Here is a 25,072-nt window from a genome sequence, read left to right as displayed (position 1 = left end):
ATAGACAAATGACATTACAATAAAGTGTCTTCAAAGTCTATAGAGATATATATTTATTTCTATAGAGATAAGGTTTATTTCACCCAAGCTTACTTTAGGAAACAAGAAAAAACCCCACATTTAGTATTTCATCCTTACCTCTTTCTCTGTCAGATAAATCATATGTATTATTACACCAGAGGTTTTCAGCTTCAAGATCAAACTAGCAACATGAATTCTGTCAAACAAAAGGAACAAAACCCACAGGAAACAATGGGCACTCTCATATCACACTACTAGTGGGCAATTAGCAAAGAGAAACAGAAGGATGACCATGATCAGACTTTCACTAGGTAAACAAAGCTGATCTCTAAAATACATTTATAAACAAATGTAGTTGAAAGTATCAATAGGAATTGTGTGTGCCATTTGGTCTTTCATTCACTAAGCACATTGATCTTTGCAAACATGATTGTGACTAATGAGCTGTGTTAAGTGGCTCTTGGTTTCTTATTTTGTTGCTGTGTGAAAGATCGGGACTCACAGAAGCTGATTAAAGAAACAAAAGCTTCAGTGCTTCTGCACTCAGATATCAGGTTCTCAACCTAATCTCTAGAACAATTCTCAATTTATTTATTTATTTACTTAAAGGCTACAATCCTATTTAAGAGCTTGCCTGAAGTAGGTTGTGTCCTCTCAAATGGAAGAAGTATCATGGATGCAGAGTTCCCAGATAGGGGAGTTCACTACAAAGTACTCCGAAAGTACTCCGAAAGTACCAATAAAGAGTGCACCACTTCCAACCATTCAAGTATGAATTCAAACAGTGCATCATTTACTTGTTCCAAAAGACAAACAGCATGTCAAGATGCAGAAACAATTGCTTCAGCTTTGCTTGGAGCTTTCATTGAAAACATTTGTGGTTAAGTTTTACTGATTTAATTGGGTCCATCCAGGTATTGAAAAATAAGTAAAATTATTCTATCTAATTCACCTTTCAAAACAGATCACAACACACAGTTTTATTCCAAAAATAGGGGCATGTACCAATTCCAAGACTGAGTATCAACAATGGTTCTTACAACAAACCATGTAATTCACTGTAGAATAGACACCTTTTTTTCAAAAGGTTTCTAGACACTTTGCGTATTTGGCTCAACAAAATTTATTTTTTAAAAAAGTATTTTGCTGCTAGGTAGAACAGAGGCATTATTTAAAAGGTGAATCCAGCAGGCACACAGAGAAGCAGCTCCATCACTGTACAAACCAGTGTATGTTTTGATATCAAATCTTCTGAATTCTGAGACTTGTTCTGGGCTTTCAGCAGTTTGATGGCAAATAAACACCTTTTATAGGCTAACAAGGCAACTTGGTAACACAATACATATTGACTTGCCTCAAAAGTTACACTTTTCTTGCACTTCAGTGTCAGCTTTGCTTCAACCTCAATAGTCATAACTTTACCTTTGTACCAGAGAAAATGGAAGAACTTTAGCTTGTATTTTTGGCAGCACTCCTCTTCAAAAATCACTCAGCACACATTGACTGTACTCAACAAAAATCAAGGCGAAGCTTTGTAAATCCCTGGAAATGTTCCATTCTGGATTTCTAAAGCCGCATGCTTTGGGTGTGATGAACAAATTGTCTTACAGCAGTCTACACTGTACATATGCTTGGCAGGGAGGATTTGTAATCTTCTCAGCTGAAGACAGTAGCTTCATCCTTTTAGCTCCAATAAAAATACTAGAACTCCAATTATTCCTTGATAGGCAATTTCCAATTTCAATCCACATCTGTTTAAAATTTCCTTTTCCTAATCCATTTACTAAGTGTTATCACAACACTACAAAAAGTGATGGAAAAAGTAATTTAGTGTTTTGCAATGAAAAACAAACAAAAAAACCCTAAAAAACCCAAGATATGTAAGAGAAACTGCTAAACACAAGGAAATAAATGCAACTCAGTAAAGTGGGAACACAGCAGCCTTGAATATATAGTACCTCACACACACCGATTCCTCATTACTTAATAATCATAAAACTGTGCCAGAACAAAGACTTGCCACAGTAGTTTTCTTTTAGAGGTCAAAAATTAAGTTAGGTTGTGAGTGACGCATTTATTTCGTCACCATTTCACAAACCAGAGGCTTGACATTGGTGATGAAACACAAGTATTCTGTCAGCTTCCAAGTGAATGTCCCTATGGAGCTGCAGCTGTCCAGCCACAGCACAGCTCACTTCTCTGAGGCTTTGTGAGCATTAATTATCCTCTGTCGTTTCTCCCGGTTTCTAAGCCTGTTTTCTTCATACTGGAAGACAGATACGGAAATTAATAGATCAGCTGTTATCATTAAATAGATATGTCAAATTTAAAACTGTAGAAAGCATTTTTTTTACCCAGGAACAGAAACAATATATTTGACTGATGCATTAGAAATACAGCTCTCGTTAATATATACATACAGGTTCATTTTTACTTTGAAATTAACATTTATTCCATTAAAATAGAGGTTTCTAAGTTTGAGGTTATTAAGCTAAAGAGTATTAGAACATTCTAATAAAGAAGATTCAGTTAATCTTAAGGAGGAACTTAATTATACAGAGATCTAACGTATGACAGCTACGCTTCACACGAACTAGGAAAAATAGTTGCTCTGGTGCTATTCTAGAGCACAGGTCAGGCTCTTTTCCTTTCACAAGATGCTGATTAATGTGTGTCTGCCTTCTGAAACATGAATTTGTCATCACAGACTTGGTCTATTTTTGATCCTGGTCATTAATTATATGCACAGATAAAGCAGGATACCAAGATGAAAGGAACAAAGGCAAATTTGGATTGAATGAGTGTAAGGCATGTGGGGATTTTTAATGGTTTAAACAAGAACCACATCAGAGGCAGGACTCCAGTGTAAAATGGAACCAAGAAAGCTTTCACAGTTAACATTCATGTATAAGACCACCATGCTTTCAAGTATGGCCCTGCACTAGCAGAAACTTGAAGAGCCTCTCTTTCATTGCAAACAAAAAGGAAACATTTTCATGGCTCAAATAAATGAAAAATTAAAAATCAATGCATCATCTGATCTGTATTTCACGAGAAGCAAATTATTCTTATCCTTAGGTTAGAGCACATATTTGTTCAATTTTTTAATAATTGGTATCAAGAATAAAACCGAAGTACGCCACAAATATTCAGTTCTCTATATAATGTAATAAACTACTAAAGAAATTGATTTTGAAATGGATTTGCAGTTTTTCATCCATTATACTGATTGGTCTATAACTGAAATAATGACCCGAAACATTACTTAACCTTTACAGAATGCTTAACTTTTTCCCTTGCCAATATTTAATTTTTCAATAACCCATCCATGTTTGTACGTAGAATGAGAACAATGGATCTTTAAAAGCTCTATCTTTACCTATTCAGTATTTCTGAACAACCTTTCAGGGGCTTCCTAGTAATGGCATATCAATATAGGCACATTTTAAGAAGGCAGACAAATATAATCATCAAGAACTCCTTTAATGTAAAGGCTTCAACGGAAGAAAAAAATAAAAAAATAAGATTATGTAGAAACTTTAGTATGGTGAAATTTATGTCAAAATTAGAAAGTACAATTTCAAGTTAAAAGGTGCGTGAAATGTTCATTTATATGTTCTGTCATGTAGGCACAACCACCATAAATATAAAGAACAGTTGACACTCTCCTGAAAATGCGCCTATTAAGACAGTTAATCCACTTGAACTCCCATAGTCTTCATTCCTTCATATCTGCAGATGTAATACAGCAATATTTTCATTTAGGGCCTAACTCAGCAACTCATTAAGTACTTTCCATCAGTAAAACTGACTTCAGCTTTAAGTGTTACTTATGCAGAAGTGACCATTACTGCTTTCTATTTAATTCTGTGCAAATATCACTACTAAAAAAAAATAGGAAAAAAGTCAGAAGCAATCTGTGAAGTGCCAGTTCCTATCTCCAATATTTGTTTCATTAAAATGTGTTTGCCTATTTTTGTATATCAAAAAATACACGCCATTTGTTGATGCCAGATTTTACTTGACAAATTTATCAAAAAAAGTTTAAATTTGGTCTCAAGTGCCCACACCAGAATGTGCTTACATTTATCGATTCGTACCATTTAGTAAAAAGCAACTCTAGTTCTCTCCCATTTTTTATTAAGCATTTAACTCACAGTAAATTTATTCCTTACCTCTTTTTTTAAGCACTTCCGCATCTCACGGTCAATATCATTGCAATGACCAAAAAACTTCAAAACATTGTGCTGATGAGTTAAGGAGAAAGAAAAAATTACAATTTAAAGGTTTCTTCCTCTGAAGCTCTAAATTTATTTCAATTCATTTGCATTTTTCAACATATACTGGTTTTCTTTTCCTCTCCCTTTCTTGTGAAAAGTGGTGTTTGGTAACTTTTTTTCCCCCAAGCAGGAAGAAGTTCGAGCAACTCCTAAAGCTCACTTGAGCCATCCCTACCTGGCTGAAAGTTGAAGGTACTCATCTTATATAACAAGACTAAAGGAGGACACCTAAGCTGAAGCGGTTGTCTAAACACAGAACATACATTTTATTGATCTAGAAGTCAGTCTCACAACTCTCACTCACACTAAATTAAATAGTGTACAAAAAATAAATATTCTGAACTCCAGCTTGTGGTACAGAGGCAACATCCTCCCAGCTTTAGCTTTCATTATTTCTTCGTGACCTAGAGAGGCAAAGGATTCACTGCTCCATTATCCCAGCCACATGAACAATGTGGTGTTGGTCCAGAAGATGCAGGCACTAGGTTTAATTGATTGGAACGTTAGAACCAGTATAAAAAATCTCTGTGGATCTTGAGGTTAATAAATAAGATGCATTTCTCATCTTTATGGCACAGGTCAACTGTGGGCCTTACGCAAATTTAAGTGTGCCTTAGTTTCTGAAAAACTGCACGCCTTGTCCTCATGAGGGCTCTCCACAGCTAACATGATGACATTCACCATAAAAATCTGTCCTCTTAGCCCACATGTCCTAAAGCAACTGCATTCTATCAAGCATTAAACCTCTCTCAGAATGCATGGTTTTAGAAGGACTGCTTTTTCAGGGGGATGCTTGTGCCATGCCACAGAATCTCATGGCAGAACCTGGCAGCAGAGCATCCAAGTGATTTAGAAGACCTGAAGGGGGGGGCAGGTTTAGTAGATATTTGCAGCTACACAATCAATGGAGATAACTTGGCCAATCTTGCAGACAACTAATGAACTTAAATAAAAAAGACTATGAAGAACAAAACAGATGCAAATGAAGACACTTCCATATTTCAGAGGGAAACCTATGTGCATTTCCATAGCTGACCAGCAGCCAGGTGGATTTATACAGGTGACAGAGGAAGACTATAAAAGATTCAAACAATGAACAAGATCTCAGCCAACAGAACACAACTGGAAGTAGGAGTGGGTTAATAAAGTTTATGACAAACACTTAACTATAGCAGTGCTATAATTAGCTTGTTTATACCTCTGTGATTTATAAAGGGCATCAGATGACTCTGAAGCAGTTGCATGGTGTAAGTGATCACTTTACTGCATGCTAATCTTGCTTTTACAACATTCTTATTTCAGCTAATACAGATTTAATTTTGTGTTCTACTCTCATACCTGCATATTAAATTTCAAGGTGAATGCTCACATTTCAAACTAACTCCACTCTGAATACAGTGGGTTTAATCTATGTTTATTTAGTCAGATTCCTAAAATGTCAACTTCTTGGCTGAGATTATGAGGGAAAAAAAGAATCAGTTTCTCAAAAACACCTATTACACCTATTACAGTGCTACAATTGCAAGACAATATACATTTCTTTGAGCTGTTACCTATAAAAATTAGTCTACTTATAGCACATACTTGGCATCAGAGTGGAGTTATTAAAAAAAAAGTGACATCAAATAGGAATCCCATTAACCTCTCTTCACTAGATACAAAACTTGATATACAGGGCAGGTTCTAGATTAGCGATAAAGTAAATCAAATTGACTGTTGTGAAAATGGACACCCAATTAAAAAATAATGCTTTTCATCCCTCAGGAACGGTGATTTAAATTATAGATGAAGGTTCTTAAGACATTTTGGCATTATAAGAAAACAGCAGTAGTCACCAATAACTCATTAAGATCACTGACTTCAGTTTCAGTGACTTCAATTTAAAAAGAATATTTCAGTACATTCCCCTGGAATTTCCAATGAAAAAGTATTGCTCCCTTTCAACTGAGTGTGAAAGAAGTCATCCTCACCCTTTCTGTTCTGAGACTGCCAGCACAAATATCCTCTCCCAGCTGAGCACAAGACTGACAAAAGTAATTCCTCTTCATGTAAAGATCAACTTCAAACACAACTAAGAGAATATAATTCTGTGCATGACTATTAGTGCTGCTCCTAGTCCCTTCATAAATCAGATTAACAATAGATTCCTTTGAATCACTTGCTGCCAAGAAGTTCAAGTGCACCTTCTAGTTCCAGTTCTCAAGGCAGTCTAACAAGCTATGTCATACAAGTCCAGGGTACTTCTGGACATTCATTTAAAACAAAAAAAACCAAACCACAAACAAAAAGCCAGACAACCATTACTTTCAAGTAGTAAATCACTACTGCTGCATTCCTACTGAAAGTATAGAAAGCCCAGCTTTGTATGTACCAAAAATCAGGACAAATCTGAATGTATTTTCTTTCCTGATTGGATTTGTTTTCATAATTATGAAAAAATAATTACAAAACTTTAATTTTATATTGCTTACACACTGCCTATTTTCCTCCTAAATGATGGTCATTTTATTTCACAATCTTTCCAATACTATTGTACTTAATGCACACAAAGTGTTCTCAGTTCTAGCTATTGAACACTTACCTACAACATTAAAGTTGCTGGGAAAAAAAAAAAAAACAAACAACTAAAAAAAGAAAGAAAGAAAGTCTCTACAATCTCTCAAATTACCGAAGCATTTTTAGGCAAATTAAGATTTCTGAACTCAGAAAAAAAAGCGTAACTTGTACATTTAATACAACTTTTAGTTTTAAAGCTTGGAGATGTTCTGTACAGGAGCACTGGAATGGGAAGTACCACCTATGGGATTGTATCAACAGACTGCAGTGTGCTTATGTTTCAAGATACTGCACTCCAAGTGCCAGCAAAAACAAATTGCATGTTGCTGAAGAAAACCAGTACAATATACTCACTGAAATGTATTTTAGTATTAAAAGTCTGCTCCCTTCATTGTTGTAATTTAGAAATCATAACAAAGTGTGGTGCAGAAAATGTTTTTAATGTTATTTTAGCTACTTTAAAACCTTGAAAAAATGTTGTTATCCCTCTTTCACTTAAAACGTCTTCTCTCACATTTTGTGAATTATCAGCCTTGTTTCTCATCCTGTTACGGCTTTTGAAAATAAAAATTTAGAATTCTGCTCAAAACAGTAAAGCTAACATTTGTATTGTCTTAGAATCTAACTAACTGCATTAGAAAAAAGTATCCATGTCACAACTGAACATGGAGGTGAAAATATTGTAGATTGCATATAGTGGTGTAAATCAGAGTTTTCACATTCATAGTGAATATTTAAATGTATTTTTATCTCAGTAGAAACTACGAAATTTAACTTTTTATGCACAAATACAGCAAGATTATCTCTACAGAACATCTCTTGAGAGTATACTAGGAAAATAATTAACAAAAACAACATTGCAATGATGCAGCAGAAAGCTTTCAATGCAGGGGGCAAATCTTGTACAGCTAGAGGTGCAGAAGACATAGACAAAGCAATTTTTAAAAAGGCCTTTAAACAAGTGAGATGACTATTCCATTATCCTGAAGCAATGAAGAGCCTGCAGAAGCCTGAAGACAATATCACATTTCATATCCTTGGGTAGGTGCCTATTTAAGAAGATGGAAGACAAGCAGTAATTCCCAATTAGCTCTCCAAACACTGAATGTCATGCATGAGGCTGTTGGGATCCCCATCAACACATCTCCTTATAACCACACTGACCAACTGCCCCAGGGACAGCTGGAATATGGAAATGCCATGAGCATACAAAAAGAGGGCATTTGGTGCTGATTTTATTATTGTTATTTGAGGGGCACACAGTACTAAGAGCTGCAGAAGTTATTTCAGTCCTTAAAATAGTTCCCTAAGTGCTAAGCTGTAGCACAGAAAATTTTAAGGTATGTTATATTTCCCAAATAAATCACTTTACATACAGTCATCAGATAGCTCTTCAGTGAAAATACACCAGCTATATTTCATGGCTGCTCTGCCTAGAGGAGGGTTTTCTCTTCACAACCATATAATATCACTAATTTATCTGACACAAATTTCCCCAACCCACCCACTCTTAGCTCAACACTCCTTACCTCCTTGTGACATTTCTTGAGCAGACTGATAATTAGGTTACACTCTTCAGTGTGCAGATGAGGAGACAGGTCTGGATGCATCTTTAGTTAGAGATGATCTTAGTAGCACAAGGACAAGAATCTGAGAAAATTTCCACCTGCCAACATTAAGACAGTGTAACTAGCAAGTCTGATTTAACACAAAAGGTATTATCACAGTATTATTTTAACAAAAAATATCTGAGATCAAAATGCAGTTTAATGCATATAATTTATATTACATGGTTACAGTCATTAAACCCAGTACATATCTGATCTTCTACACAACCCAAATGTTAACAGTCAACTAGAAGTTTATTATCTTGACTATCACAGATGTAAGCATGCAGCTGGGATTTTAATTTTCAGGGACACTCTGGCAGCATTAATCTTTCTTGAACTCCAGATTATCTTTTCACTTTCCTACTTCAATTTTCTGCTTTCTTGCTTTAAAAAGCTAAGTGTATGTGATTTTCTTTCTATCTTCTACAAAGATTACAACAGGAAGCACAATGCTATTGCATTACAGCACTCTGAGAACTGGCATTTTTTTTAGTTATCTACACGGTTTTAAAAAAATCCTAATCCAGACATTGGTGATGCTTTAAATACTGGTATTTAATCACTTCATCAGTAATGATATTTTTTTTTTAAATCACTCAGAATTGAAATGTCCCTTCTTGCAATTCCATGTTTTTGCCTCTTGCTCTTCTCTGTGCTCCTTTGAAAAGCAACTAGACTCGTCTTCTACATGAATCCCCCACTCTGTCAGATAGTGGCAGGAAGCACTTCGGCTTCCCTCAAGTTTTCTCTCTGGAACACTAAAAGGGAACACCCTTTCCTGCAGGGTTCTGTAGGAGGGAGCAAGTTCTTTAGCCGAAATGGACTGAAAGCATCATGTGACAGTGGCTGAAAGAAGTTGACATCTTTGTTCAGGAAGACCATCAGGAAGGGGAGGAGAAAAGTCCAGTTCATACCAGGACAAATGGGCTCATGTCGGCAAAATTTTATTTTTATGGCACATACTGCCACTGAATTAGAGAGATGCCTGTTTGTTTGTTTACTTAGTAACTTGTCATTTCCCCTTCTCCCAAAGGGATCACCTTTCCAGTTGCAATATATCAGGCAAACACCACTACAACTTGTATTAAGCAGCCATCACTGTCTTAACACTCCTACAAGACAGGCTGGACAAATAAAAGTAGCCAATGGTCAGATTTTACAATTGCAAAATCCCAAAAGTCAGCTCAAGTGCTGACAGCTATAATCTCCACTGCTATTCCTAAAATGCTCAAGGAATATGTTCGGCTTAAAGAGCCACATACATTCATATACCCAGTAGTTCCCATCATGTGTTCAGCTTAACAAGAGTTAGATTCCCACAAGCAAACTTAATTTTAAAAATCCAAACATTTAAAAGCCTCTTGAGAACCATGAGAATATGTTCCACATAGTGGTGTAGTGATTTTCTTCCAAAAACCTTCCCCCAGACTATCTGGAAGTCTAACGTTACACTACACTTACTCTTAGCACAGAAGTTGTTGGAAACTGTACAAGTTGCTTAAGCATTCTTTTCAACAAATTAACAAATGAACCTTTAGAAATATGACAGCAGGAGCACGGCTGTAACAGCAAAGTGATTAAGAACCCTGCTGTGTTATTGCTACCAGCTTTTGATTGCATGCCACACAAAGTCAATATGTTTTAAATTTATCAGTAGAGCTTTTCTGATAGCTCTGGAGTTAGCATTCCCCTGAGAGGGTGACCTGCTCAATGGCTGTGTGTTACTTTAACACGTGTGAACCCAGATGATTATTAAAGCTCTTCATCATTCAGCCTCTGCCCGCACTTCCTAAAACTGTCATCGGAGCTGGCAGTCTCAGAAGAAAGCAAGAGCAGTGTCCTAATGCAACAGGGAATGCACATCAGCACAGGCCAGGAAGTCAAATGGAGCATTTCAAGGAAAGATACATTATTTCTAAACTAAGATTAGTAGTCACTGCCATTGTTTACAATATTATTCTCAGATTATGGATGAAAGCCATCAATGCCACAAACAGAGGTGATGGTGTGTTTCATCAATTAAAAGCCTTCTAACAACTCCAAGGGACTTTTCCAATGGCACCTCTTGTAGAATAGATTCTACAAATCAAAGGTGTTAACTGTCACACCAGCTCATAGATCAGTACTCCTGACATTTTCAAATAATATTCTAGTTACCAACTAGCGTTAGTCAGCTAGTGTTAGAAAGTTTCAAGTTCAATTAATAGCACTCAGTTCAATGCAGGCAGCGATGGACAAAACATCTTTCTGAGCTTCCCTGGAGCCTTTAAGCACTTCTGAAGTTATGACAGAGCAGTGTTAGCAGTGCTAAATATTAAACTGATGTTTAGAAATGTCAGATTAGACAGTGATCTATAAATGAGCAGGGAAGGCTAATCTTATTGCTGGAGGGGAATGACTGATTTCAGTCGTTTCAAAGAGTTTCAAGAGAAACGACAATGTGTGTGAAGAAAGGACATTGGTTTCTTTCATTTCTTTTTAATAACATTCTAATGAAACATAAGAATTGCAAGTTGCCATCTTATCAGAATTTAAGTCCAAATGGACAGAATTTTGTATAGGTGGTAGCTCATAAGGAATTGAAGTATAAAAGAACATTGGGAAAACAAACAAAAAAAATCACGGGACAAAATAGTGAATAAGTAATATAAAATTTCTGTACAAGAAATAGTAGCAGTGAAGTAAAAGAACAACATTTAGAAAATACAGGAATTGCTTTAGGACTGCAAAATGCTAAGCAAATGTTAATATCTGAAATGAACATTTGGAGAGAAGTAAAGAAATTATCTCTTTACATAATGGCAATGACATATTTCACTGGTTTGCACAGAAATGTTCTTCCCTTTAATGTGTTTGATATGAGATTCAGTGCAATTTTTTCTTCCTTGTTAAAAATTGCATTAAAAATAGCTATCTCAATGATTTGGTTAAAATACCTTAAAAATGCAAATTTCTGTAAACTATTAGTCTCTGAACATAGAAGACATGGATAAAGATAATTAATCTTTCAACCTCCTAAACCAGTTTCTAAATCTATGCTATTCTTCTGGGGAAAAAAAAATTAAGAAATTGTCTCGTTCCAGTATTATATTCTGTCTGGTTTCTCCTTAAGTAGGGAAAACACAGAATATTCTAGCTTTATGATTTCCAACATAAACCAGATTTTTTTCTAAAAAATCAAAAGCCTAAAGCTGGAAATTCTCTAATCATGATACTGAACTTCCAATACTAGTATTTCTGTTTAGAAAAATAATGAGATAATTCCTTGCGTAAGCAATCTTGGGACACCAAGCAACTCAAATTTCCTAACAGCAATCAACATATAAATTATCAAGATTTGATACTCATCCCTAGTCTGAAAATTGATCTATACATATGTTCAACACATTAAATATTTAATATTAATTGCAAAAGATACCTACATGTACTACAAAATTCAAATAAAACTGCAGACACCCAGGAAGTAGGCAGAAACCAAAGGCTGACTCAAAAGAGCATGGGAGAACACTGTGGGCATTTCATATTTGCCACCAAAATTTAGGATAAAGTGCTCATTTCTCTCCATGTGCCGATTTCTCCTCCTGACCTCCTTATGGCAAAAGGCAGCAAAAGGGCCCAGCTGTGTGGAGAAACAAAGGGATTCGGTACATTCCCACTTCTTCCCAAAATCAAATGTGAGGTCAGCATGTCAGGAATCCACAAAAGTTCCCTTCTTTTCTCAGAATCTCCCATAAATATGAACTAACCAGTTCCCTGATGCAGCAGGATAACTAAATTAGGTTCCTTTAGTTTTGCTGATGAGCCTAATGCTTAATATTTCCACACTTGAGGGACAACAATGAAGGGAAGGTTTAAATCTAGGTAATTGCTTCCATAAGATGCTTCCTCCATATTTAATTAAAACATGTTAGAAGCCTACTTTTTAAACCAAGTTTTAGTATTTTCCATAAGAAAAGAACACAATCATATTTTTTCAACTTTCTAAAGTCAATGGTAAAAAATCCCCAAACCACATGAATTCGCACACTGTTCAGAAAAATGACCTCTTAAAGCAAAATGCAAATCCTTGCTTAGCAACCCTGATGATGAAAAGTTACATCTGAGCACCTACATTGCTAATGATGAAGCTCTTTAACAAGAACACAGAACTCTGCTTTCTACAGCGCCACAGAAGACAAACATTTGCTGCAAACACTCAACTAACACCCACAAGGCGGCAGCAGGACCGTGCAAACCACAACAGGGACTCACGGCAGGGAGGGGAACAAACCTGCAATTCCTCTGAAGCCACTCTACTCTCCATGTTTAACATTTATTTTTGCAGTTAATGTCACTGTCTAACCTGAGTAAGACAAAACACCTGGAGTTTCACAGTCTCAGTTACACAGTATTGTTCTGTTTGGTGTTTGGAAATAAATATTTATAATCCAAACAACTTTTTGTTTAGTCAAATCCTTTCTGTTTTCTCTAAGATTGTACAAATTTTTAGCAAAGAAAATGGATTCAGCTCCATACCTAACAGGCTGGTGTTACCTCAAGGTATCATTCATGCCACTTCAGCAGAACTCCTGCATTCCTAGTGTTATCTCTCATACACAAAGAATTTTGACAACAGCTTTGAGTACTCAGAGATCAGTGAAATGAGAAATTGCAGTTGATGCACATCATTTCAAAACCCAAGGGAACTCAAAACTCAGGACTTTGTCTCTACCTAACAATAATATCATCAACGTCTTCCAGACCAGGACATTAAAGTGTCACACTGTGCTGCTGTCCTTAAGGCTGTGATTAGGCACATTGACAATAACCCCAAACTTTCCAGCATCTCCAAGAAATTTTAAAATCCACTTTAATAAACCAAGCTTAGCTAAATCTTACTAAATTTACTCATAACCTCTTGAATTTTGGTCTCTGAAACTATGCACTGGTTTCCCAACATTACTTATTAGAATGGGGGGAAATAATTTAGAAACATATCTATGAAGACTAGAAAGGAAACTGAAAAAGGGTCAATTATGTCTACTTCTAGATCTTTTTCTTTATGTAGAATGCACTTACTTTGCCTGAACCTAAAGAACAATCTTTACAATTTCATAAGTAAGATTCATCCTGATTTTATCATTTTACATCACCATTTTGTCAACAGTTCAATGTCCCTCATGAATTCATCTGCTACTTTTACTAGTAAGTACCTGATGAAACTACATCATACCTGATCTCATACTTAGCAAAGCAAATTAAGGTGTTAGTCCTAAGAAACAGAGCAGGTTGAACACCAACTGAATATTGATTTCTACAGTTTTATTTAAAGTGATCGAGTAAATCACAAGAAGGCATTTTCACTTCCTGGCAATTATTTAAGGTCGTATTCCTACAAGAAACATCAGCAGAGTTTTGGGACATTTAGTGGGATATTTTTATTATAACATACTGCAAGTACCGTTGCACAATACAACACTATATCACAGATTATTGAACCAGCCTCTTCCTATTCCTGCTATGCCTTTTCAGTACATACAGTTAAGAATAAAAAGATCCAGACAGAAAAAGTAAAGCACTGTCTAGTGGAAGGTGTCCCTGCCCGTGGCAGGGGGTTGGAACGAGATGATCTTTGAGGTCCCTTCCAACCCAATCCATTCTACGATTACGTAAGGGCAAGGTGCTGTCACCAAATTCCTGTTCTGGCAGCTGCTCTTGTACTTCAAGAGCAAGTACATCAGCTCCATCCACCAGACCAGGTTTCATTCCATCTCATCTCCATTTCATTGATTTCCCAAAGAAGAACGTTATGAACCTAACAGAATCTTCTTGCTTACTGTAAAACAGCTTTTCCCCTTCAAAGAGAGCAAGAGGATCACATTTCCATGTTGGAAAAGACAGGCTCTGACCCCTCGAGCAGCCCGATCCCGTGACAAAAGGCAGGCAGCACTCGGCAGAAAGTAAACATTGTTTAGTAACACAGTTCTGCCATGGGGGGCGAGGGGCTGGCTGGGGCAGCTGCTGTTACCAGGTTAAGGCAGGGGGGTCCCACTGAACCAGCCCGCGCTGTCCGCAGCTCCTCACTACTCCGGGAGGCCTTAAAGAAGAGACGGGACACACAGACACAGGAAGAGCAGCTTACGGCAGCCACAACGGAGACACCCCTGATCCCGCTCAGAGCTGCCCTTCCAAAGCGCTTCGGAAGCCCAGGGGCCGATGCACGGTGAGCGGAAGGTCACAGAAACCGGACCCGAGCTCGGCTCGTCACGGCCCCCCAAGCCAGGCGGTGGGAATAGAAGAAGGCAGCAGGAGGAGGAGGGTCGGGGGGTGTTTCCCTACACACCCTCTTTTCCCCGAATTTTTCTCTTTCCCGCTGGCTCTGCCCGAGGCCGCCCGTCACTCACCCCGGTGCAGGGCGAGCGCGGTGACTCGGGCAGCCCCGGCCGGAAGCCGCCTCAGAGCGAAGAGCGCGAACGGCGCCGGCGCCGGGGCGGGGCGGGGCCGCAGGCGGAGAGCCGTGTGATTGGACGGGCGGGCACGGTGCGGGGTCTGATTGGTCGATTCGAAAGGCGGGCGGCGGGAGCAGCGGGAGGCGGCCGGGCCGGGCCGGGCCGGGCCGGGCCGAGCCGAGCCGAGCCGAGCCGAGCCGAGCCGAGCCGAGCCGAGCCGAGCCGAGCCGAGCCGAGCCGGGCTGGGCCGGGTCGGGTCCAGTCCAGTCCAGTCCAGTCCAGTCCAGACCAGTCCCGTCGGTCACGGAGTTCTGCGCGCTTGTGCCCGCTGTCTAAAGGCCCCGGGCACTCACGGACCGGACAAACAGCAACAGCCCTGGGCAGGACCCAGCGCCCCATCCGTCTGCACCAGGCCTCGGTCAGTAAGGGAAATTTCTAAGGGCGTGACGTGACTTGGTCTGTTCAGCTTGAAGAAGAGGAGATTGAGGGGGGAACTCATCGCAGTGTACAGCTTTCTCGTGAGGGGAAGTGGAGGGGCAGACAGTGACTTCTGACGACCAGTGACAGGATCCCAGGGAATGGCATGAAGCTGTGTCAGGGGAGGTTTAGGCTGGGTACCAGGAAAAGGTTCTTCATCCAAAGGGGGGCTTGGGCACTGGAACAGGATCTCTAGAGCAGTGGTCACAGCACCAAGCCTGACAGAGTTCAAGAAGTGTTTGGACAACACTTTCGGGCACCTGGTGGAATTACTGAGGTGTCCTGCGCAGGGCTGGGAGTTGGACTCAATGATCCTTGTGGATCCTTTCCAACTTAGGATATTCAGTGTCTATGTAAGTTATTGCACGTATTTTAACTTGCCGCTGTCTAAATCTGTGGTAGTGCTGCACTTAGGACTGACATCAATGTCAGCCAGTTGTGCCGAGGTGCAGCTCTGTACATCTTTGAAGGGAGCAAGTCCCCTGAGCTTGCCTGCAGCTTGGTCTTATCTTCTTTAACCTTTCAGCTTTCCAGGTGGTTCCATCATGGATGAAACTGTGGCTGAGTACATCCGAAGAACTGTGCTAAAAATCCCAAGGGATGAAATCAAGACGGTGCTAGAGAAATGGGGCTTTCTCTCTAAGGCACAACTGCAGACTCTAAATTTCCATCAGATAAAGGACAGCATTTCTCATGACGTTGTTCAACTCTGTGAGGTAAATCCTCTCCTTCAGAAACTGTTGGTGATGTATAGGATGCATATAGAAGCATCACAAAAAAAAAAAAACCCCAAACATTAATCTTTGGCCACAACCCAGCCTCAAATGGCACTTAGTGGTCTGGAAAATGTAAAGCTGTAAATGTAACACCACTGATTTTGTTTGATCTATAGACATGTAGAACAGACCCATACTAAATATGGAAATACATGGAAAACATGGAAATACATGTTTTGAGCTCTAAGTTACATATGGTAGATTAAAAGCTCAATGCGTTAAACCTTTAAAAATGGGTGTGTTTCTAAATTGTAAAATAAAGGCATTGATTGAGTTGTCTACTCATTACATAGTCCTGATTTAAATCTATTTAGTGTGGGTAATAACAGTAGTTTGTATCTGTTAGACTTTAAATATTTTGTTTTTAAGTTTCCTTGGCCAGAATTACTTCCATTCAGCATGCTGTAAGCAAAAAAATTATCCGATCTGATTTTGGTGTACCAGGAGTCTTTATATATAATATCATAACCTTGATAGATACAGTTATTACTGATATATCTTGAATTCTACAGCTTTTTGTATCATTCCCTTTAAATTTCTTACTCAAAGATTAATTACCTGTAGTGTAGATAAAACTTCAGGAGATAAACTATTAAGTTATTCTCATAAGATAGCAAATGTCGTATTTTAAAATAACATTTTTTTCTGAAATACTTGTATCTGTAACAAATTGTCATTCAGTTTCTTAAAAATCTTTTCATGCTGTAAAGCATAAAAAAAACAATAGCCAATTATGATAAAACTCTTGACAGTGAGATACTAGTCAGTGTTGCATTATGTCACAAATACCCATTAACTTTCTTTCTAATTGGTTGTACATCATAAGAACATATAAGGATTATGTTCCTCTTGCTGCCTCTGCAGAGGAACACTTAAACCTTGCTGAAATAGTTTTCATTATTGATTTCTCAAAACCTGGGATAAGGTGTGGTGCCTTTAAATAGAGTGTACATGCTATGGGCTTCAATGCAATATCCTTTAAACTACCAATACTGAGATTTTTCACTTGCTAAACAGTGTGATTGAGCATTCTGGACCTGTAGTTCACAATGCGCTCTTGTTCTTTCCAGGAAAATTCTGCAGACATAAAACAAGCAGCTGTTCTAGACATAATTTGTAAGTAAAAAGTGAATTTAAATGACATTTATTTTTTCTGAGTAGGTTGATAATGCCTGTAATTACACAGCAATTACCCTAGTGTGGTGCAGATGCATGTGGGGTAAGCACATCACGTTTTAGATTCATCTTTTTGGATGTGACCTCTTTTACAAAAAGCTCGAGATCAACAGAAGTATATAACTCTTAACTCCAATATTAATTCACAACTTGATTAGACAACACTGAAATCTCAAGGTTTCTTCTAACAGTCTACATGTCTTACATTTGAGTTTTGGGCAGTTTAGGTAAAACAATTCCTTAAACATTGAACCCCAGGGATGCCGTTTATTAGCTGCTCACTAAATTACTAAATAACTTTACATCTCTTTTAATAAAAAAACTATTTTGCTGTTATGATTGCTATGAGTGGTAGTTTAAGAATGTCAATACATTATATTGCATTATCAAAAATAATATTTTTTAAGGTAACCTGTAAGTAAAAGTGTTGTAAAATTCTTTGTTCCTTTAATTACTGTTTGATAATACACTGTGTTATTGAGCAATTCGTATTTTTCTTAGACAACCACATCTACCAAAACAAAAGAATGTGGAGTGTTTACCAGATGAAAAAATCAGGTAAAATGTCTTCCCTTGCTCTAATCCCATAATTCTCAGCAACTTAGTGTTGTGCTGCCTCATATCCTACATTTTAAACTCAAATGTAGTCTCATCTGGATTTTTTCTATACAGACATTAACATTTTACTGCAGCCTAGTATGAATTTTTCACTTGAGATGATCTCTAATGTTTTTAGAATACTTTCTATTAACTTCTCAAGCAAATACTAGATATTAGTAACTACTAATTAAATATTAACCTCTTCCCTGTATAGCAATAACAAGGGTCAGAATTAAAGTGCAGCTCTTTGTATAAGGTTATGCAGCTTCAACTTTTTCTGCTTAATTTTGTTTCAGCAAAACTAAAAACATCTCTAAACCTGCTTCTTGTAGACACAAATTTTATTTCTGCCTCGTTTTTTTGTCTCATGTAACAGGAGAAGAATTGGAATATTTTGACATAACAGATTTCAAAAAAAAGTTTAAAGGAAGACTTCGGTCAGCCTTGAAAAATGTAAGAATAAATCCATTCCAAATTTGCTTCACAGCTCTGGTGTCAATATGTTGTTTTCATAACTGTCCCTTACAGTTTGAGTCTAAACTTAAATGGAATTTTTCATTCGGGAATGATAGGAACTGCACGTGACATAGGAAAAATGTATTGCATGTCTGTTTTAGCAACTTCACAATTATGCTGGAAGGAAATAAAATGTAAGTTTGTCTTAAAATGTGACTGGCTTCATGGCAGCATGTTCATGGTTTTTTATCAAATCTTAGCCCAATCTGCAGGAGCCTTTAGTTGCTTTAGCTCACCAGCTTCATTTGGGCAAGGTAATAGAAAATGCCTCTGGCTGATTACTTGTGTCACTCCTTGACACCCAGTGGGTTCCCACTGACAACAGGAGAGGGCAACAAATACAAATCACACTCAGCCAATCAGCTGCAGTTCACATCACTCTTATAATGAAAAGTTTTGCAATATTTTTGGGGTTTCTGTTTGGTTTTTTTTCAAAGTCAGCCTTCTTAAATCAAGGCAAAAAGTAAACAAGGAGCAAATCAACAAGAATAGGAAAGGGAATGTTCAGACTTTTGGTTGTGTATTCTTGAGCACTGATAAATATTATATTCAGGTCTAAAATCACAAGTTGATAAAAAGTTTAGTTTCTCAAAAAATGGACATATTGGAATTATTGCTACTAGCCCTCCTTCTAAACAGACATCTTTGTGTTGTTTTCCCAAAAGAGAAATCAGTGCTTTTGTAATAAGCTGTTTTCTACCTTCAGAAGAAAATGTATACTGACAGGAAGAAAAGCAATATTAGAGTTTGAAAGGTGATTCTTCTTTTTATCCCAGTTTGTGAGGTTATTGTTTTTCTGTGGAAATTTTATTTAAATACAATTCTTACGACGCTAGTGGGTTTTTTTTCTTATTCAAGTAGTGGTACTATAAATTATGTTTGGGTCTTGTGAACACGGATGTTAAGAGATGAGAAAATCTTTATGGATACCTAAATGGGTTGGTAAAACAAAGCTTTTCTTTTTCTATCAGGTCACCATCACCTTTAAGGAATACGAGGATAATGCAATCTGGATTAGAGTTGCCTGGGGAACACCATATAAAAAACCAAACCAGTACAAACCCAGTTATGTTGTGTACCATTCACAGACTCCTTATGTCTTCATTTCTGCCTCAGTGCTGAAGAGCAACTTGCCTCTGCTGTGTCAGGTACAGAATAAAACTTAGACCCTGACTTCACCACAGTCATGTAGAGCTATAATTGGGTTAGCTTTTAAGAGGATGGGTAAAGACTCCTCACTTAACATAATTTGCTAAACTGCATCCTTTTTTTTTTTTTCTCCTTAGCCTATGATAAAAATGGGGCAAAACCCATACCTTTGGATTGGTGCACTGTGAATAAATTCAGTTTATTGGAATTTTTACTGCTCCTGAATTTAATTTCTTAACCAAGTCTTGGGCAGTATTCCATTAAATTGTCTCACAGAAGTTGAAGAATATTATATCAACACTGTTAACTTCAAGAACTAAGCATATGAGCTTGTCAGGGAATGCCTTTCATTTCTGTTAACTTGTGATCAGCTCTGGTAGTCTTTTTTCCTCTATTTAGAAATTTCCTCAAATTTCTGTAGTAGTAATTCAAATATTTTATGATTCTGTTTGTTTATTTTTCAGCTGATAAGACAATGGGATTTAGCTTGTTAATACTGGGAAGGCTTTTAAATATTAACCTGAGCTTAATAACAATCTCTGCAACATTTTTTCAGATATTTAAATTTTGCTAGTTAAAGGGCAGTTGCTTACCTTGAAACAAAGACATCACAATGTCTAGAGATGCTATGTTTTTTACATATTACAAACACAGTGATGATTAAGACTGATGTTAAAACAATTTCAATTTTTATTTAAAGGCCCTGATTGTTGCTTCCAATTACCATGACATCCGTGAAATGGAGCTTCGAAGTCATTCTTTAAACTCCCTTAAAGATATTGTGTTTAAGAGATATAGCCAGGTGAGCCACTTCACAAGTAAAGCCTAAGATAAGTCTTGCTTTTTGTTTCAGGCCTAGTTCTCACCCCCTAGCAAGGGGGAAAAATCACCTTTTCCAAGAGAGCATCAAGTTAAAATAATATTGAACTACTGAGGTCGACAGCCTTTCATGAAGGTAACATTGCAATGGGGATGTAATTATTTGGTGTCCCACATACTCTTTATTATTGTTATTCCTGATGGCTAAACTCAGACTAAAAATTATATGAACAATTCAGTCCTAAGTATTTTTAGCATCCTTTCATTAGGCTTCCTAGAGCCATGAGTTGAAGGCTGTTGGAATGGGTACTTAGCTTGCTCATCCACATAAAACTGGTAAATAGGGAAATGTTCACAAATATCCTAAGACAGGCTTTTTTTTTCAAAAGTAGGTTGGCTTTCAGCCTTCTGGTAATGGTCAAAATTTGGAAGATCATTCTTGCAGAATTAGAAATAAAAGGAAGTATATTAAAGTTCTTTTCAGCTAGAGGTTCTAAAAGTAGAACTGAACTAAAATCTTTTTTCTCTCTCTCTCTCTCCATTTAGAACTTCCAAACTTACTATGCAAAACCTCTGCAAGGAGGGAATGTAGAATCAGAAAGTGGTACGTATATTTGGAATGGAAAGGCTGTTTATATGTCATTCCTGCTGGCTTGTGAAATGAGACTGATAAAAGGAAATGTATATATGCTCCATTCCCATTATGTTATCCATCCCTGGTGCCTTAATACTGGCTGGCCCTGAGAGAGGTCAGTATTTCCCATGACTGGCATGGGACATGGAAAACAAAACCACTCAATGCCCAGTATCTCATATTAGCTTGTGTTTTTCTCTTGGTAAGAACTGAAGATATAAATAGTAGACACAACTGCCTTATCAAAAAAAAAAAGAGTGCACTGAATTCATTAAAACTATTACTTTCAAATTTTCATTGGAATAATCTGATCAGAAGAACAGTATTGCAGCAGCTGACAACACTGTCTTTCCCTACTGTTTTCTTTTCCCTACTCTTTTCCCCTGCAGCAGATATAAGGATAGTTCAAGAAAACAGAAGTGAGAAAGAAAGAATCCACAGACTGAACTGGGAAGTTTTTGGTGGTGGTCCTCAACCAAAACTCGAATTTGCACAATACAGGGTAGGAAAAGCAACCAATTTGATTAAGGGTTTTATAATTTTAATGTAGTGGTAGTCAGATTAAATTTCAAATTTAAGAAATCCTATGGGTTTTTTAAACTTTAAGGAGGACGTTTTAAAATAAATGAGTTAAAAGTCTCTGTAAGAAACAGATTGAAATTTGGTCAGAGTTTTCAGTTGTGTTTCAGTCTTTCAGCCTTGTGAACTCAGCATTTTGACCTGTTTTTGTTATAAAGGTAGACTTAGACCAGCAGTGTGTTGGAGCATGAGAAATTAGGGTTATTTTAAGTACATGCAAAGCTTATGCTATGTATAACACCATAACTGACTTCTCGATGATGCACAGGTTTTATTGCATGAACAGATAAATTGAAAATTCTAAGAGATACTTAATGTTTTACATTATTGAACAAGCTGCCTCTTGCTTTCAGCAGAAAACTCTTTGCCACATGGTGGCACCCTCAGATTTTGCTACAACATTTCTCCAGCTGGAATCATTACCAATTGGGAATGGTCTTATTTAAATGTTTAAATGTAATGTGTAATAACATATAAAAAAATATATTCATTGCTTATACTCACTGGTTAAATTTTGTGTTAACAGCTTGAGACAATGTTGAAAAGTGATCCTAAAATGGGTGTTTTGGATAAAAAAGAACCATTCAGATGTTTGGTCAAGTTTTCTAGTCCACATCTCTTAGAATCGCTGAAATCTTTGGCACCAGCGGGTGAGTGTTCTAACTCTATAAAATGGAGGGAAATTCCAGAGTTTTAAGTGTTTTTGTCATCCTACATTCTGCTTGTATCTTGCATAAGGGAGCAACTTCATAGTTTGTTTAGAAAAAGAAACGTAGTAGAATAAAAATGTTACCACTTTAAAAACTTATGTCTAAATATGTAACATTTTATTCTTAGAATTACTGGTTTGTACATGGATACTCAAGCTGTGGTTTTAGTTTTAGTGGTTTAGTTTTGCATTTCAGTTTTATAACAGTTATGAAAGGTAAATAATGGTGGAGTACAGCTGTAATTATCTGTCTCTCTCTCTCTCTCTCTCTCTCTCCAGGTGTGGCTGATGCACCAGTTTCACCACTCCTTACATGCATACCACATAAAGCTAGGAATTATTTTAAAATTAGAGAGAAAAAAGGTTTATTTCCAGAAAGTTTTGTAAGCCCTTAATTTAAAACTGATTCATAGAGAAATATGCAACTCATTTATTGCTGGTGATAATCTAAAACGATCATAAGCTTTTAAAAAATAACTTACTCTTTGTTAATACCTTAAAGTTTTTTCCAAATTATGGCTCGTCCTTGAATTATTTTTCCGCAGCTGTCTTTAACAGAAGTTAACCTTAACTAATAAAAAAAGCTAATTGGAAAGTTTAAACAGAGATGGTGGTTATTTTAAATTTAAATGTGATGACTGGTCTTAACTGTATTTTTAATAGTGTTTGTGTAGTTAGAGCTTCATAAAGACGCAATAATAACTGTAGCTACTCAGTTTGCTATCATAGCTGTAGATGGCTACGATATTGCAGGTGGCCTTTCTATTTTGGACAGAAGCTGCCCTGTTTGGAACAGGTGAATAGTCCCATTCAAATGGGTGGGGCTCCCTGGCTGCAGCTCAGGCATGTTTTTATCTAAGTAGATGGTCTGTATTCAAAGACTATTACAGGGCGTGGGGGTGAATGGACTTTTGGAATAGGGATGTCAATAATAAGCTTCCATCCAGCTTTAGGAGGTATTAATTCAGCTTCCAAAGTCTTTCTCACCAAGGGCAACAGCCAGTAACAAATACTTGAAAATCTGCCTATTGCTGTTAATGTCTTGTGAAACTTTTATCTTGGAAGAATACAGGGAAAGAGGCAATTTTTTCTTTTTAGGAAGGTACATGTTTTAGAGTATCTCAATTAATCAATTAATTTATCCTTCAGAAATCCTTGCCCATTGCCACTAGTTTTTTGCTTGGGGACAGAGGTTATAGAATCAAGATGGCAACAAGTAACAAATGCAAACAGCTTTGCACTGGAGTTCTCTAGAGCTAGTAAATGTTGGTAATTGTATAGATATTTGCTGCTTTGGTTTTTGGGATGAATTTGATCAGAAGATTCAGTTAAAATGTACAAGTGTTTCTTTTGAATTCTGTTATCGGGACTGTTTTGTGTGTAGTTGGTGTATATAGAATTCCAATATACTTTCAATATCTCAGTGTGCAGAAGCAGCCATATGTCCAGAGGTTGTATGGGCATGTTTTTGTTTTCAGACTGTAAATAAATGTGCAAATTAAGCCTTATAAACGTTTGTTTGGCCTGACTTTAAAACATTACTTGTCATGTACTGATTTTTGGTTTGGTTCAGGTTTCAGCACCTCTATAACTCACACATGAAAAGAGGTTTAGGACTATCTGCTAGCAGTATGGATTTTAGGAATTCCACCTGTGAGATTTAAATGTTGATTTGACAAAATACTTAACATAATGTCAGGATTCTGGAAGAATTCCAGGTTTGGTGTGATAGACATTAAGAGCTGGCTCTTAGCATGTCTGGCTCATACTTCCACGATTCAAATCCATTACGATTCCAACGTGCATTTCACTCTGTGCAACTTGTTCTTCATAATGCTCTCTCCCAAATAACCTAAATGCCTGAGCTGGCAGTGATTTACCATAAATGTAAAGTTCCCAAATGCTCTAGAACACTGTGAGTACCTGGACTACTGCCTCTTGTTTCTGGGAAAGGCAGTCTCCATCCCGTTTTCAACATCCCCTTTTTGGTATTTCTTATTTTCAGAGTTGTTTCATCTCTTAACTTCCTGTAAGCAGGGATATTCAAGGAACTATGCAGTATTTCCAGCTGTGTATTTATTAATTTTTCAGGAAATATCTTCAACTCTTGGGTTCCTTCTTGCTGAGCAGGTGTCCCCATCAAGGGAGATGAGGAGAAGGTAAGGCAAAAGGGAGAATGTGGGGACCAGACTTGTCATCCCCACTCCAGTTGGTCTCTTCCAGCAAGTTGGCAGTTTGGGGTTGGACTAGATGACTTTTAAAGGTCCCTTTCAACCCAAACTATTCTGTGCTAACCCCAAGCAGCAGAACGCAGGCAGCTGAGGGCACAGAGGCTGCAGGAGGAACACACATCCTGGGGCTACACCTATGGCATAACTCCTACCCAATAAATGGTGTTCATCTTTTCCCTTAACTTGACCTGCTATAGGGGAAAAGCCTCTGTGTTGTGTTGGTGATTCCAACATCCATAAATCTGAGTTGGAAGGGATCCATAAGGCTTGTCAAGTCCAGCTCCTGGCTCTGCACAGGGCACCCCAACAATCCCACCCTCTGCCTGAGAGCATTTTCCAAATTGCTCCTGGAGCTCTGTCAGCCTGCTGCTGTGACCACTTCCCAGGAAAATCTGTTCTAATGTCCAACTACGCTCTGGATGAAGAACCTTTCACTAATATCCAACCTCACCTTCCCGCCAGAGCTCCAGCCATTCCCTCGTGTCCTGTCGCTGATCAGCAGAGAAATCAG

The 25,072-nt window shown here is 37.5% G+C and overlaps 2 protein-coding genes across 8 annotated transcripts; one reads left to right on the top strand and one right to left on the bottom strand.

The window, feature by feature from the left end:
* Nucleotides 1-25: 25 nt before the first annotated feature.
* Nucleotides 26-14,936, bottom strand: CMC2 (C-X9-C motif containing 2). Of its 6 annotated transcripts, none has more exons than XM_032121699.1 (4): nucleotides 14,851-14,936; nucleotides 8,387-8,523; nucleotides 4,197-4,268; nucleotides 26-2,287 (listed from the first exon to the last, which is right to left on the bottom strand). In XM_032121699.1, the coding sequence occupies exons 2-4, from the start codon at nucleotides 8,465-8,467 to the stop codon at nucleotides 2,213-2,215; spliced, it is 228 nt and encodes a 75-aa protein (XP_031977590.1). In that variant the 5' UTR covers nucleotides 8,468-8,523; nucleotides 14,851-14,936; the 3' UTR covers nucleotides 26-2,212. The 6 variants fall into 6 exon arrangements, with proteins under 6 accessions (XP_031977590.1, XP_031977591.1, XP_031977588.1 ...); XM_032121700.1 differs by having other exon boundaries at nucleotides 14,790-14,880; XM_032121697.1 differs by having other exon boundaries at nucleotides 14,589-14,859.
* A 136-nt stretch (nucleotides 14,937-15,072) lies between these two features.
* CENPN (centromere protein N) lies at nucleotides 15,073-24,617 on the top strand. 2 transcript variants are annotated; one of them, XM_032121694.1, is made up of 11 exons: nucleotides 15,073-15,313; nucleotides 15,899-16,088; nucleotides 17,219-17,264; nucleotides 17,826-17,882; nucleotides 18,301-18,377; nucleotides 19,412-19,588; nucleotides 20,290-20,391; nucleotides 20,955-21,012; nucleotides 21,432-21,544; nucleotides 22,148-22,271; nucleotides 22,610-23,842. In XM_032121694.1, the coding sequence occupies exons 2-11, from the start codon at nucleotides 15,918-15,920 to the stop codon at nucleotides 22,723-22,725; spliced, it is 1,041 nt and encodes a 346-aa protein (XP_031977585.1). In that variant the 5' UTR covers nucleotides 15,073-15,313; nucleotides 15,899-15,917; the 3' UTR covers nucleotides 22,726-23,842. The 2 variants fall into 2 exon arrangements, with proteins under 2 accessions (XP_031977585.1, XP_031977584.1); XM_032121693.1 differs by lacking the exon at nucleotides 22,610-23,842 and adding an exon at nucleotides 24,422-24,617 and having other exon boundaries at nucleotides 15,231-15,313.
* Nucleotides 24,618-25,072: the final 455 nt, after the last annotated feature.

Source organism: Corvus moneduloides, chromosome 12 (genome assembly GCF_009650955.1).
Source record: "Corvus moneduloides isolate bCorMon1 chromosome 12, bCorMon1.pri, whole genome shotgun sequence".
Taxonomy (NCBI): domain Eukaryota; kingdom Metazoa; phylum Chordata; class Aves; order Passeriformes; family Corvidae; genus Corvus; species Corvus moneduloides.
This window is presented reverse-complemented; position numbering and strand designations above follow the sequence as displayed.

What these genes read in the sequence shown, in the direction of transcription:
- CMC2 (XM_032121699.1), bottom strand. Translation starts at nt 8,467, where the DNA reads ATGCATCCAGACCTGTCTCCTCATCTGCACACTGAAGAGTGTAACCTA. An exon ending in TCAAGAAATGTCACAAGGAG is followed by an intron (nt 4,269 to 8,386) that starts GTAAGGAGTGTT and finishes TTAACTCATCAG; the next exon opens with CACAATGTTTTGAAGTTTTT. An exon ending in GGAAGTGCTTAAAAAAAGAG is followed by an intron (nt 2,288 to 4,196) that starts GTAAGGAATAAA and finishes TCTGTCTTCCAG; the next exon opens with TATGAAGAAAACAGGCTTAG.
- CENPN (XM_032121694.1), top strand. Translation starts at nt 15,918, where the DNA reads ATGGATGAAACTGTGGCTGAGTACATCCGAAGAACTGTGCTAAAAATC. An exon ending in ACGTTGTTCAACTCTGTGAG is followed by an intron (nt 16,089 to 17,218) that starts GTAAATCCTCTC and finishes TGTTCTTTCCAG; the next exon opens with GAAAATTCTGCAGACATAAA. An exon ending in TTACCAGATGAAAAAATCAG is followed by an intron (nt 17,883 to 18,300) that starts GTAAAATGTCTT and finishes CTCATGTAACAG; the next exon opens with GAGAAGAATTGGAATATTTT.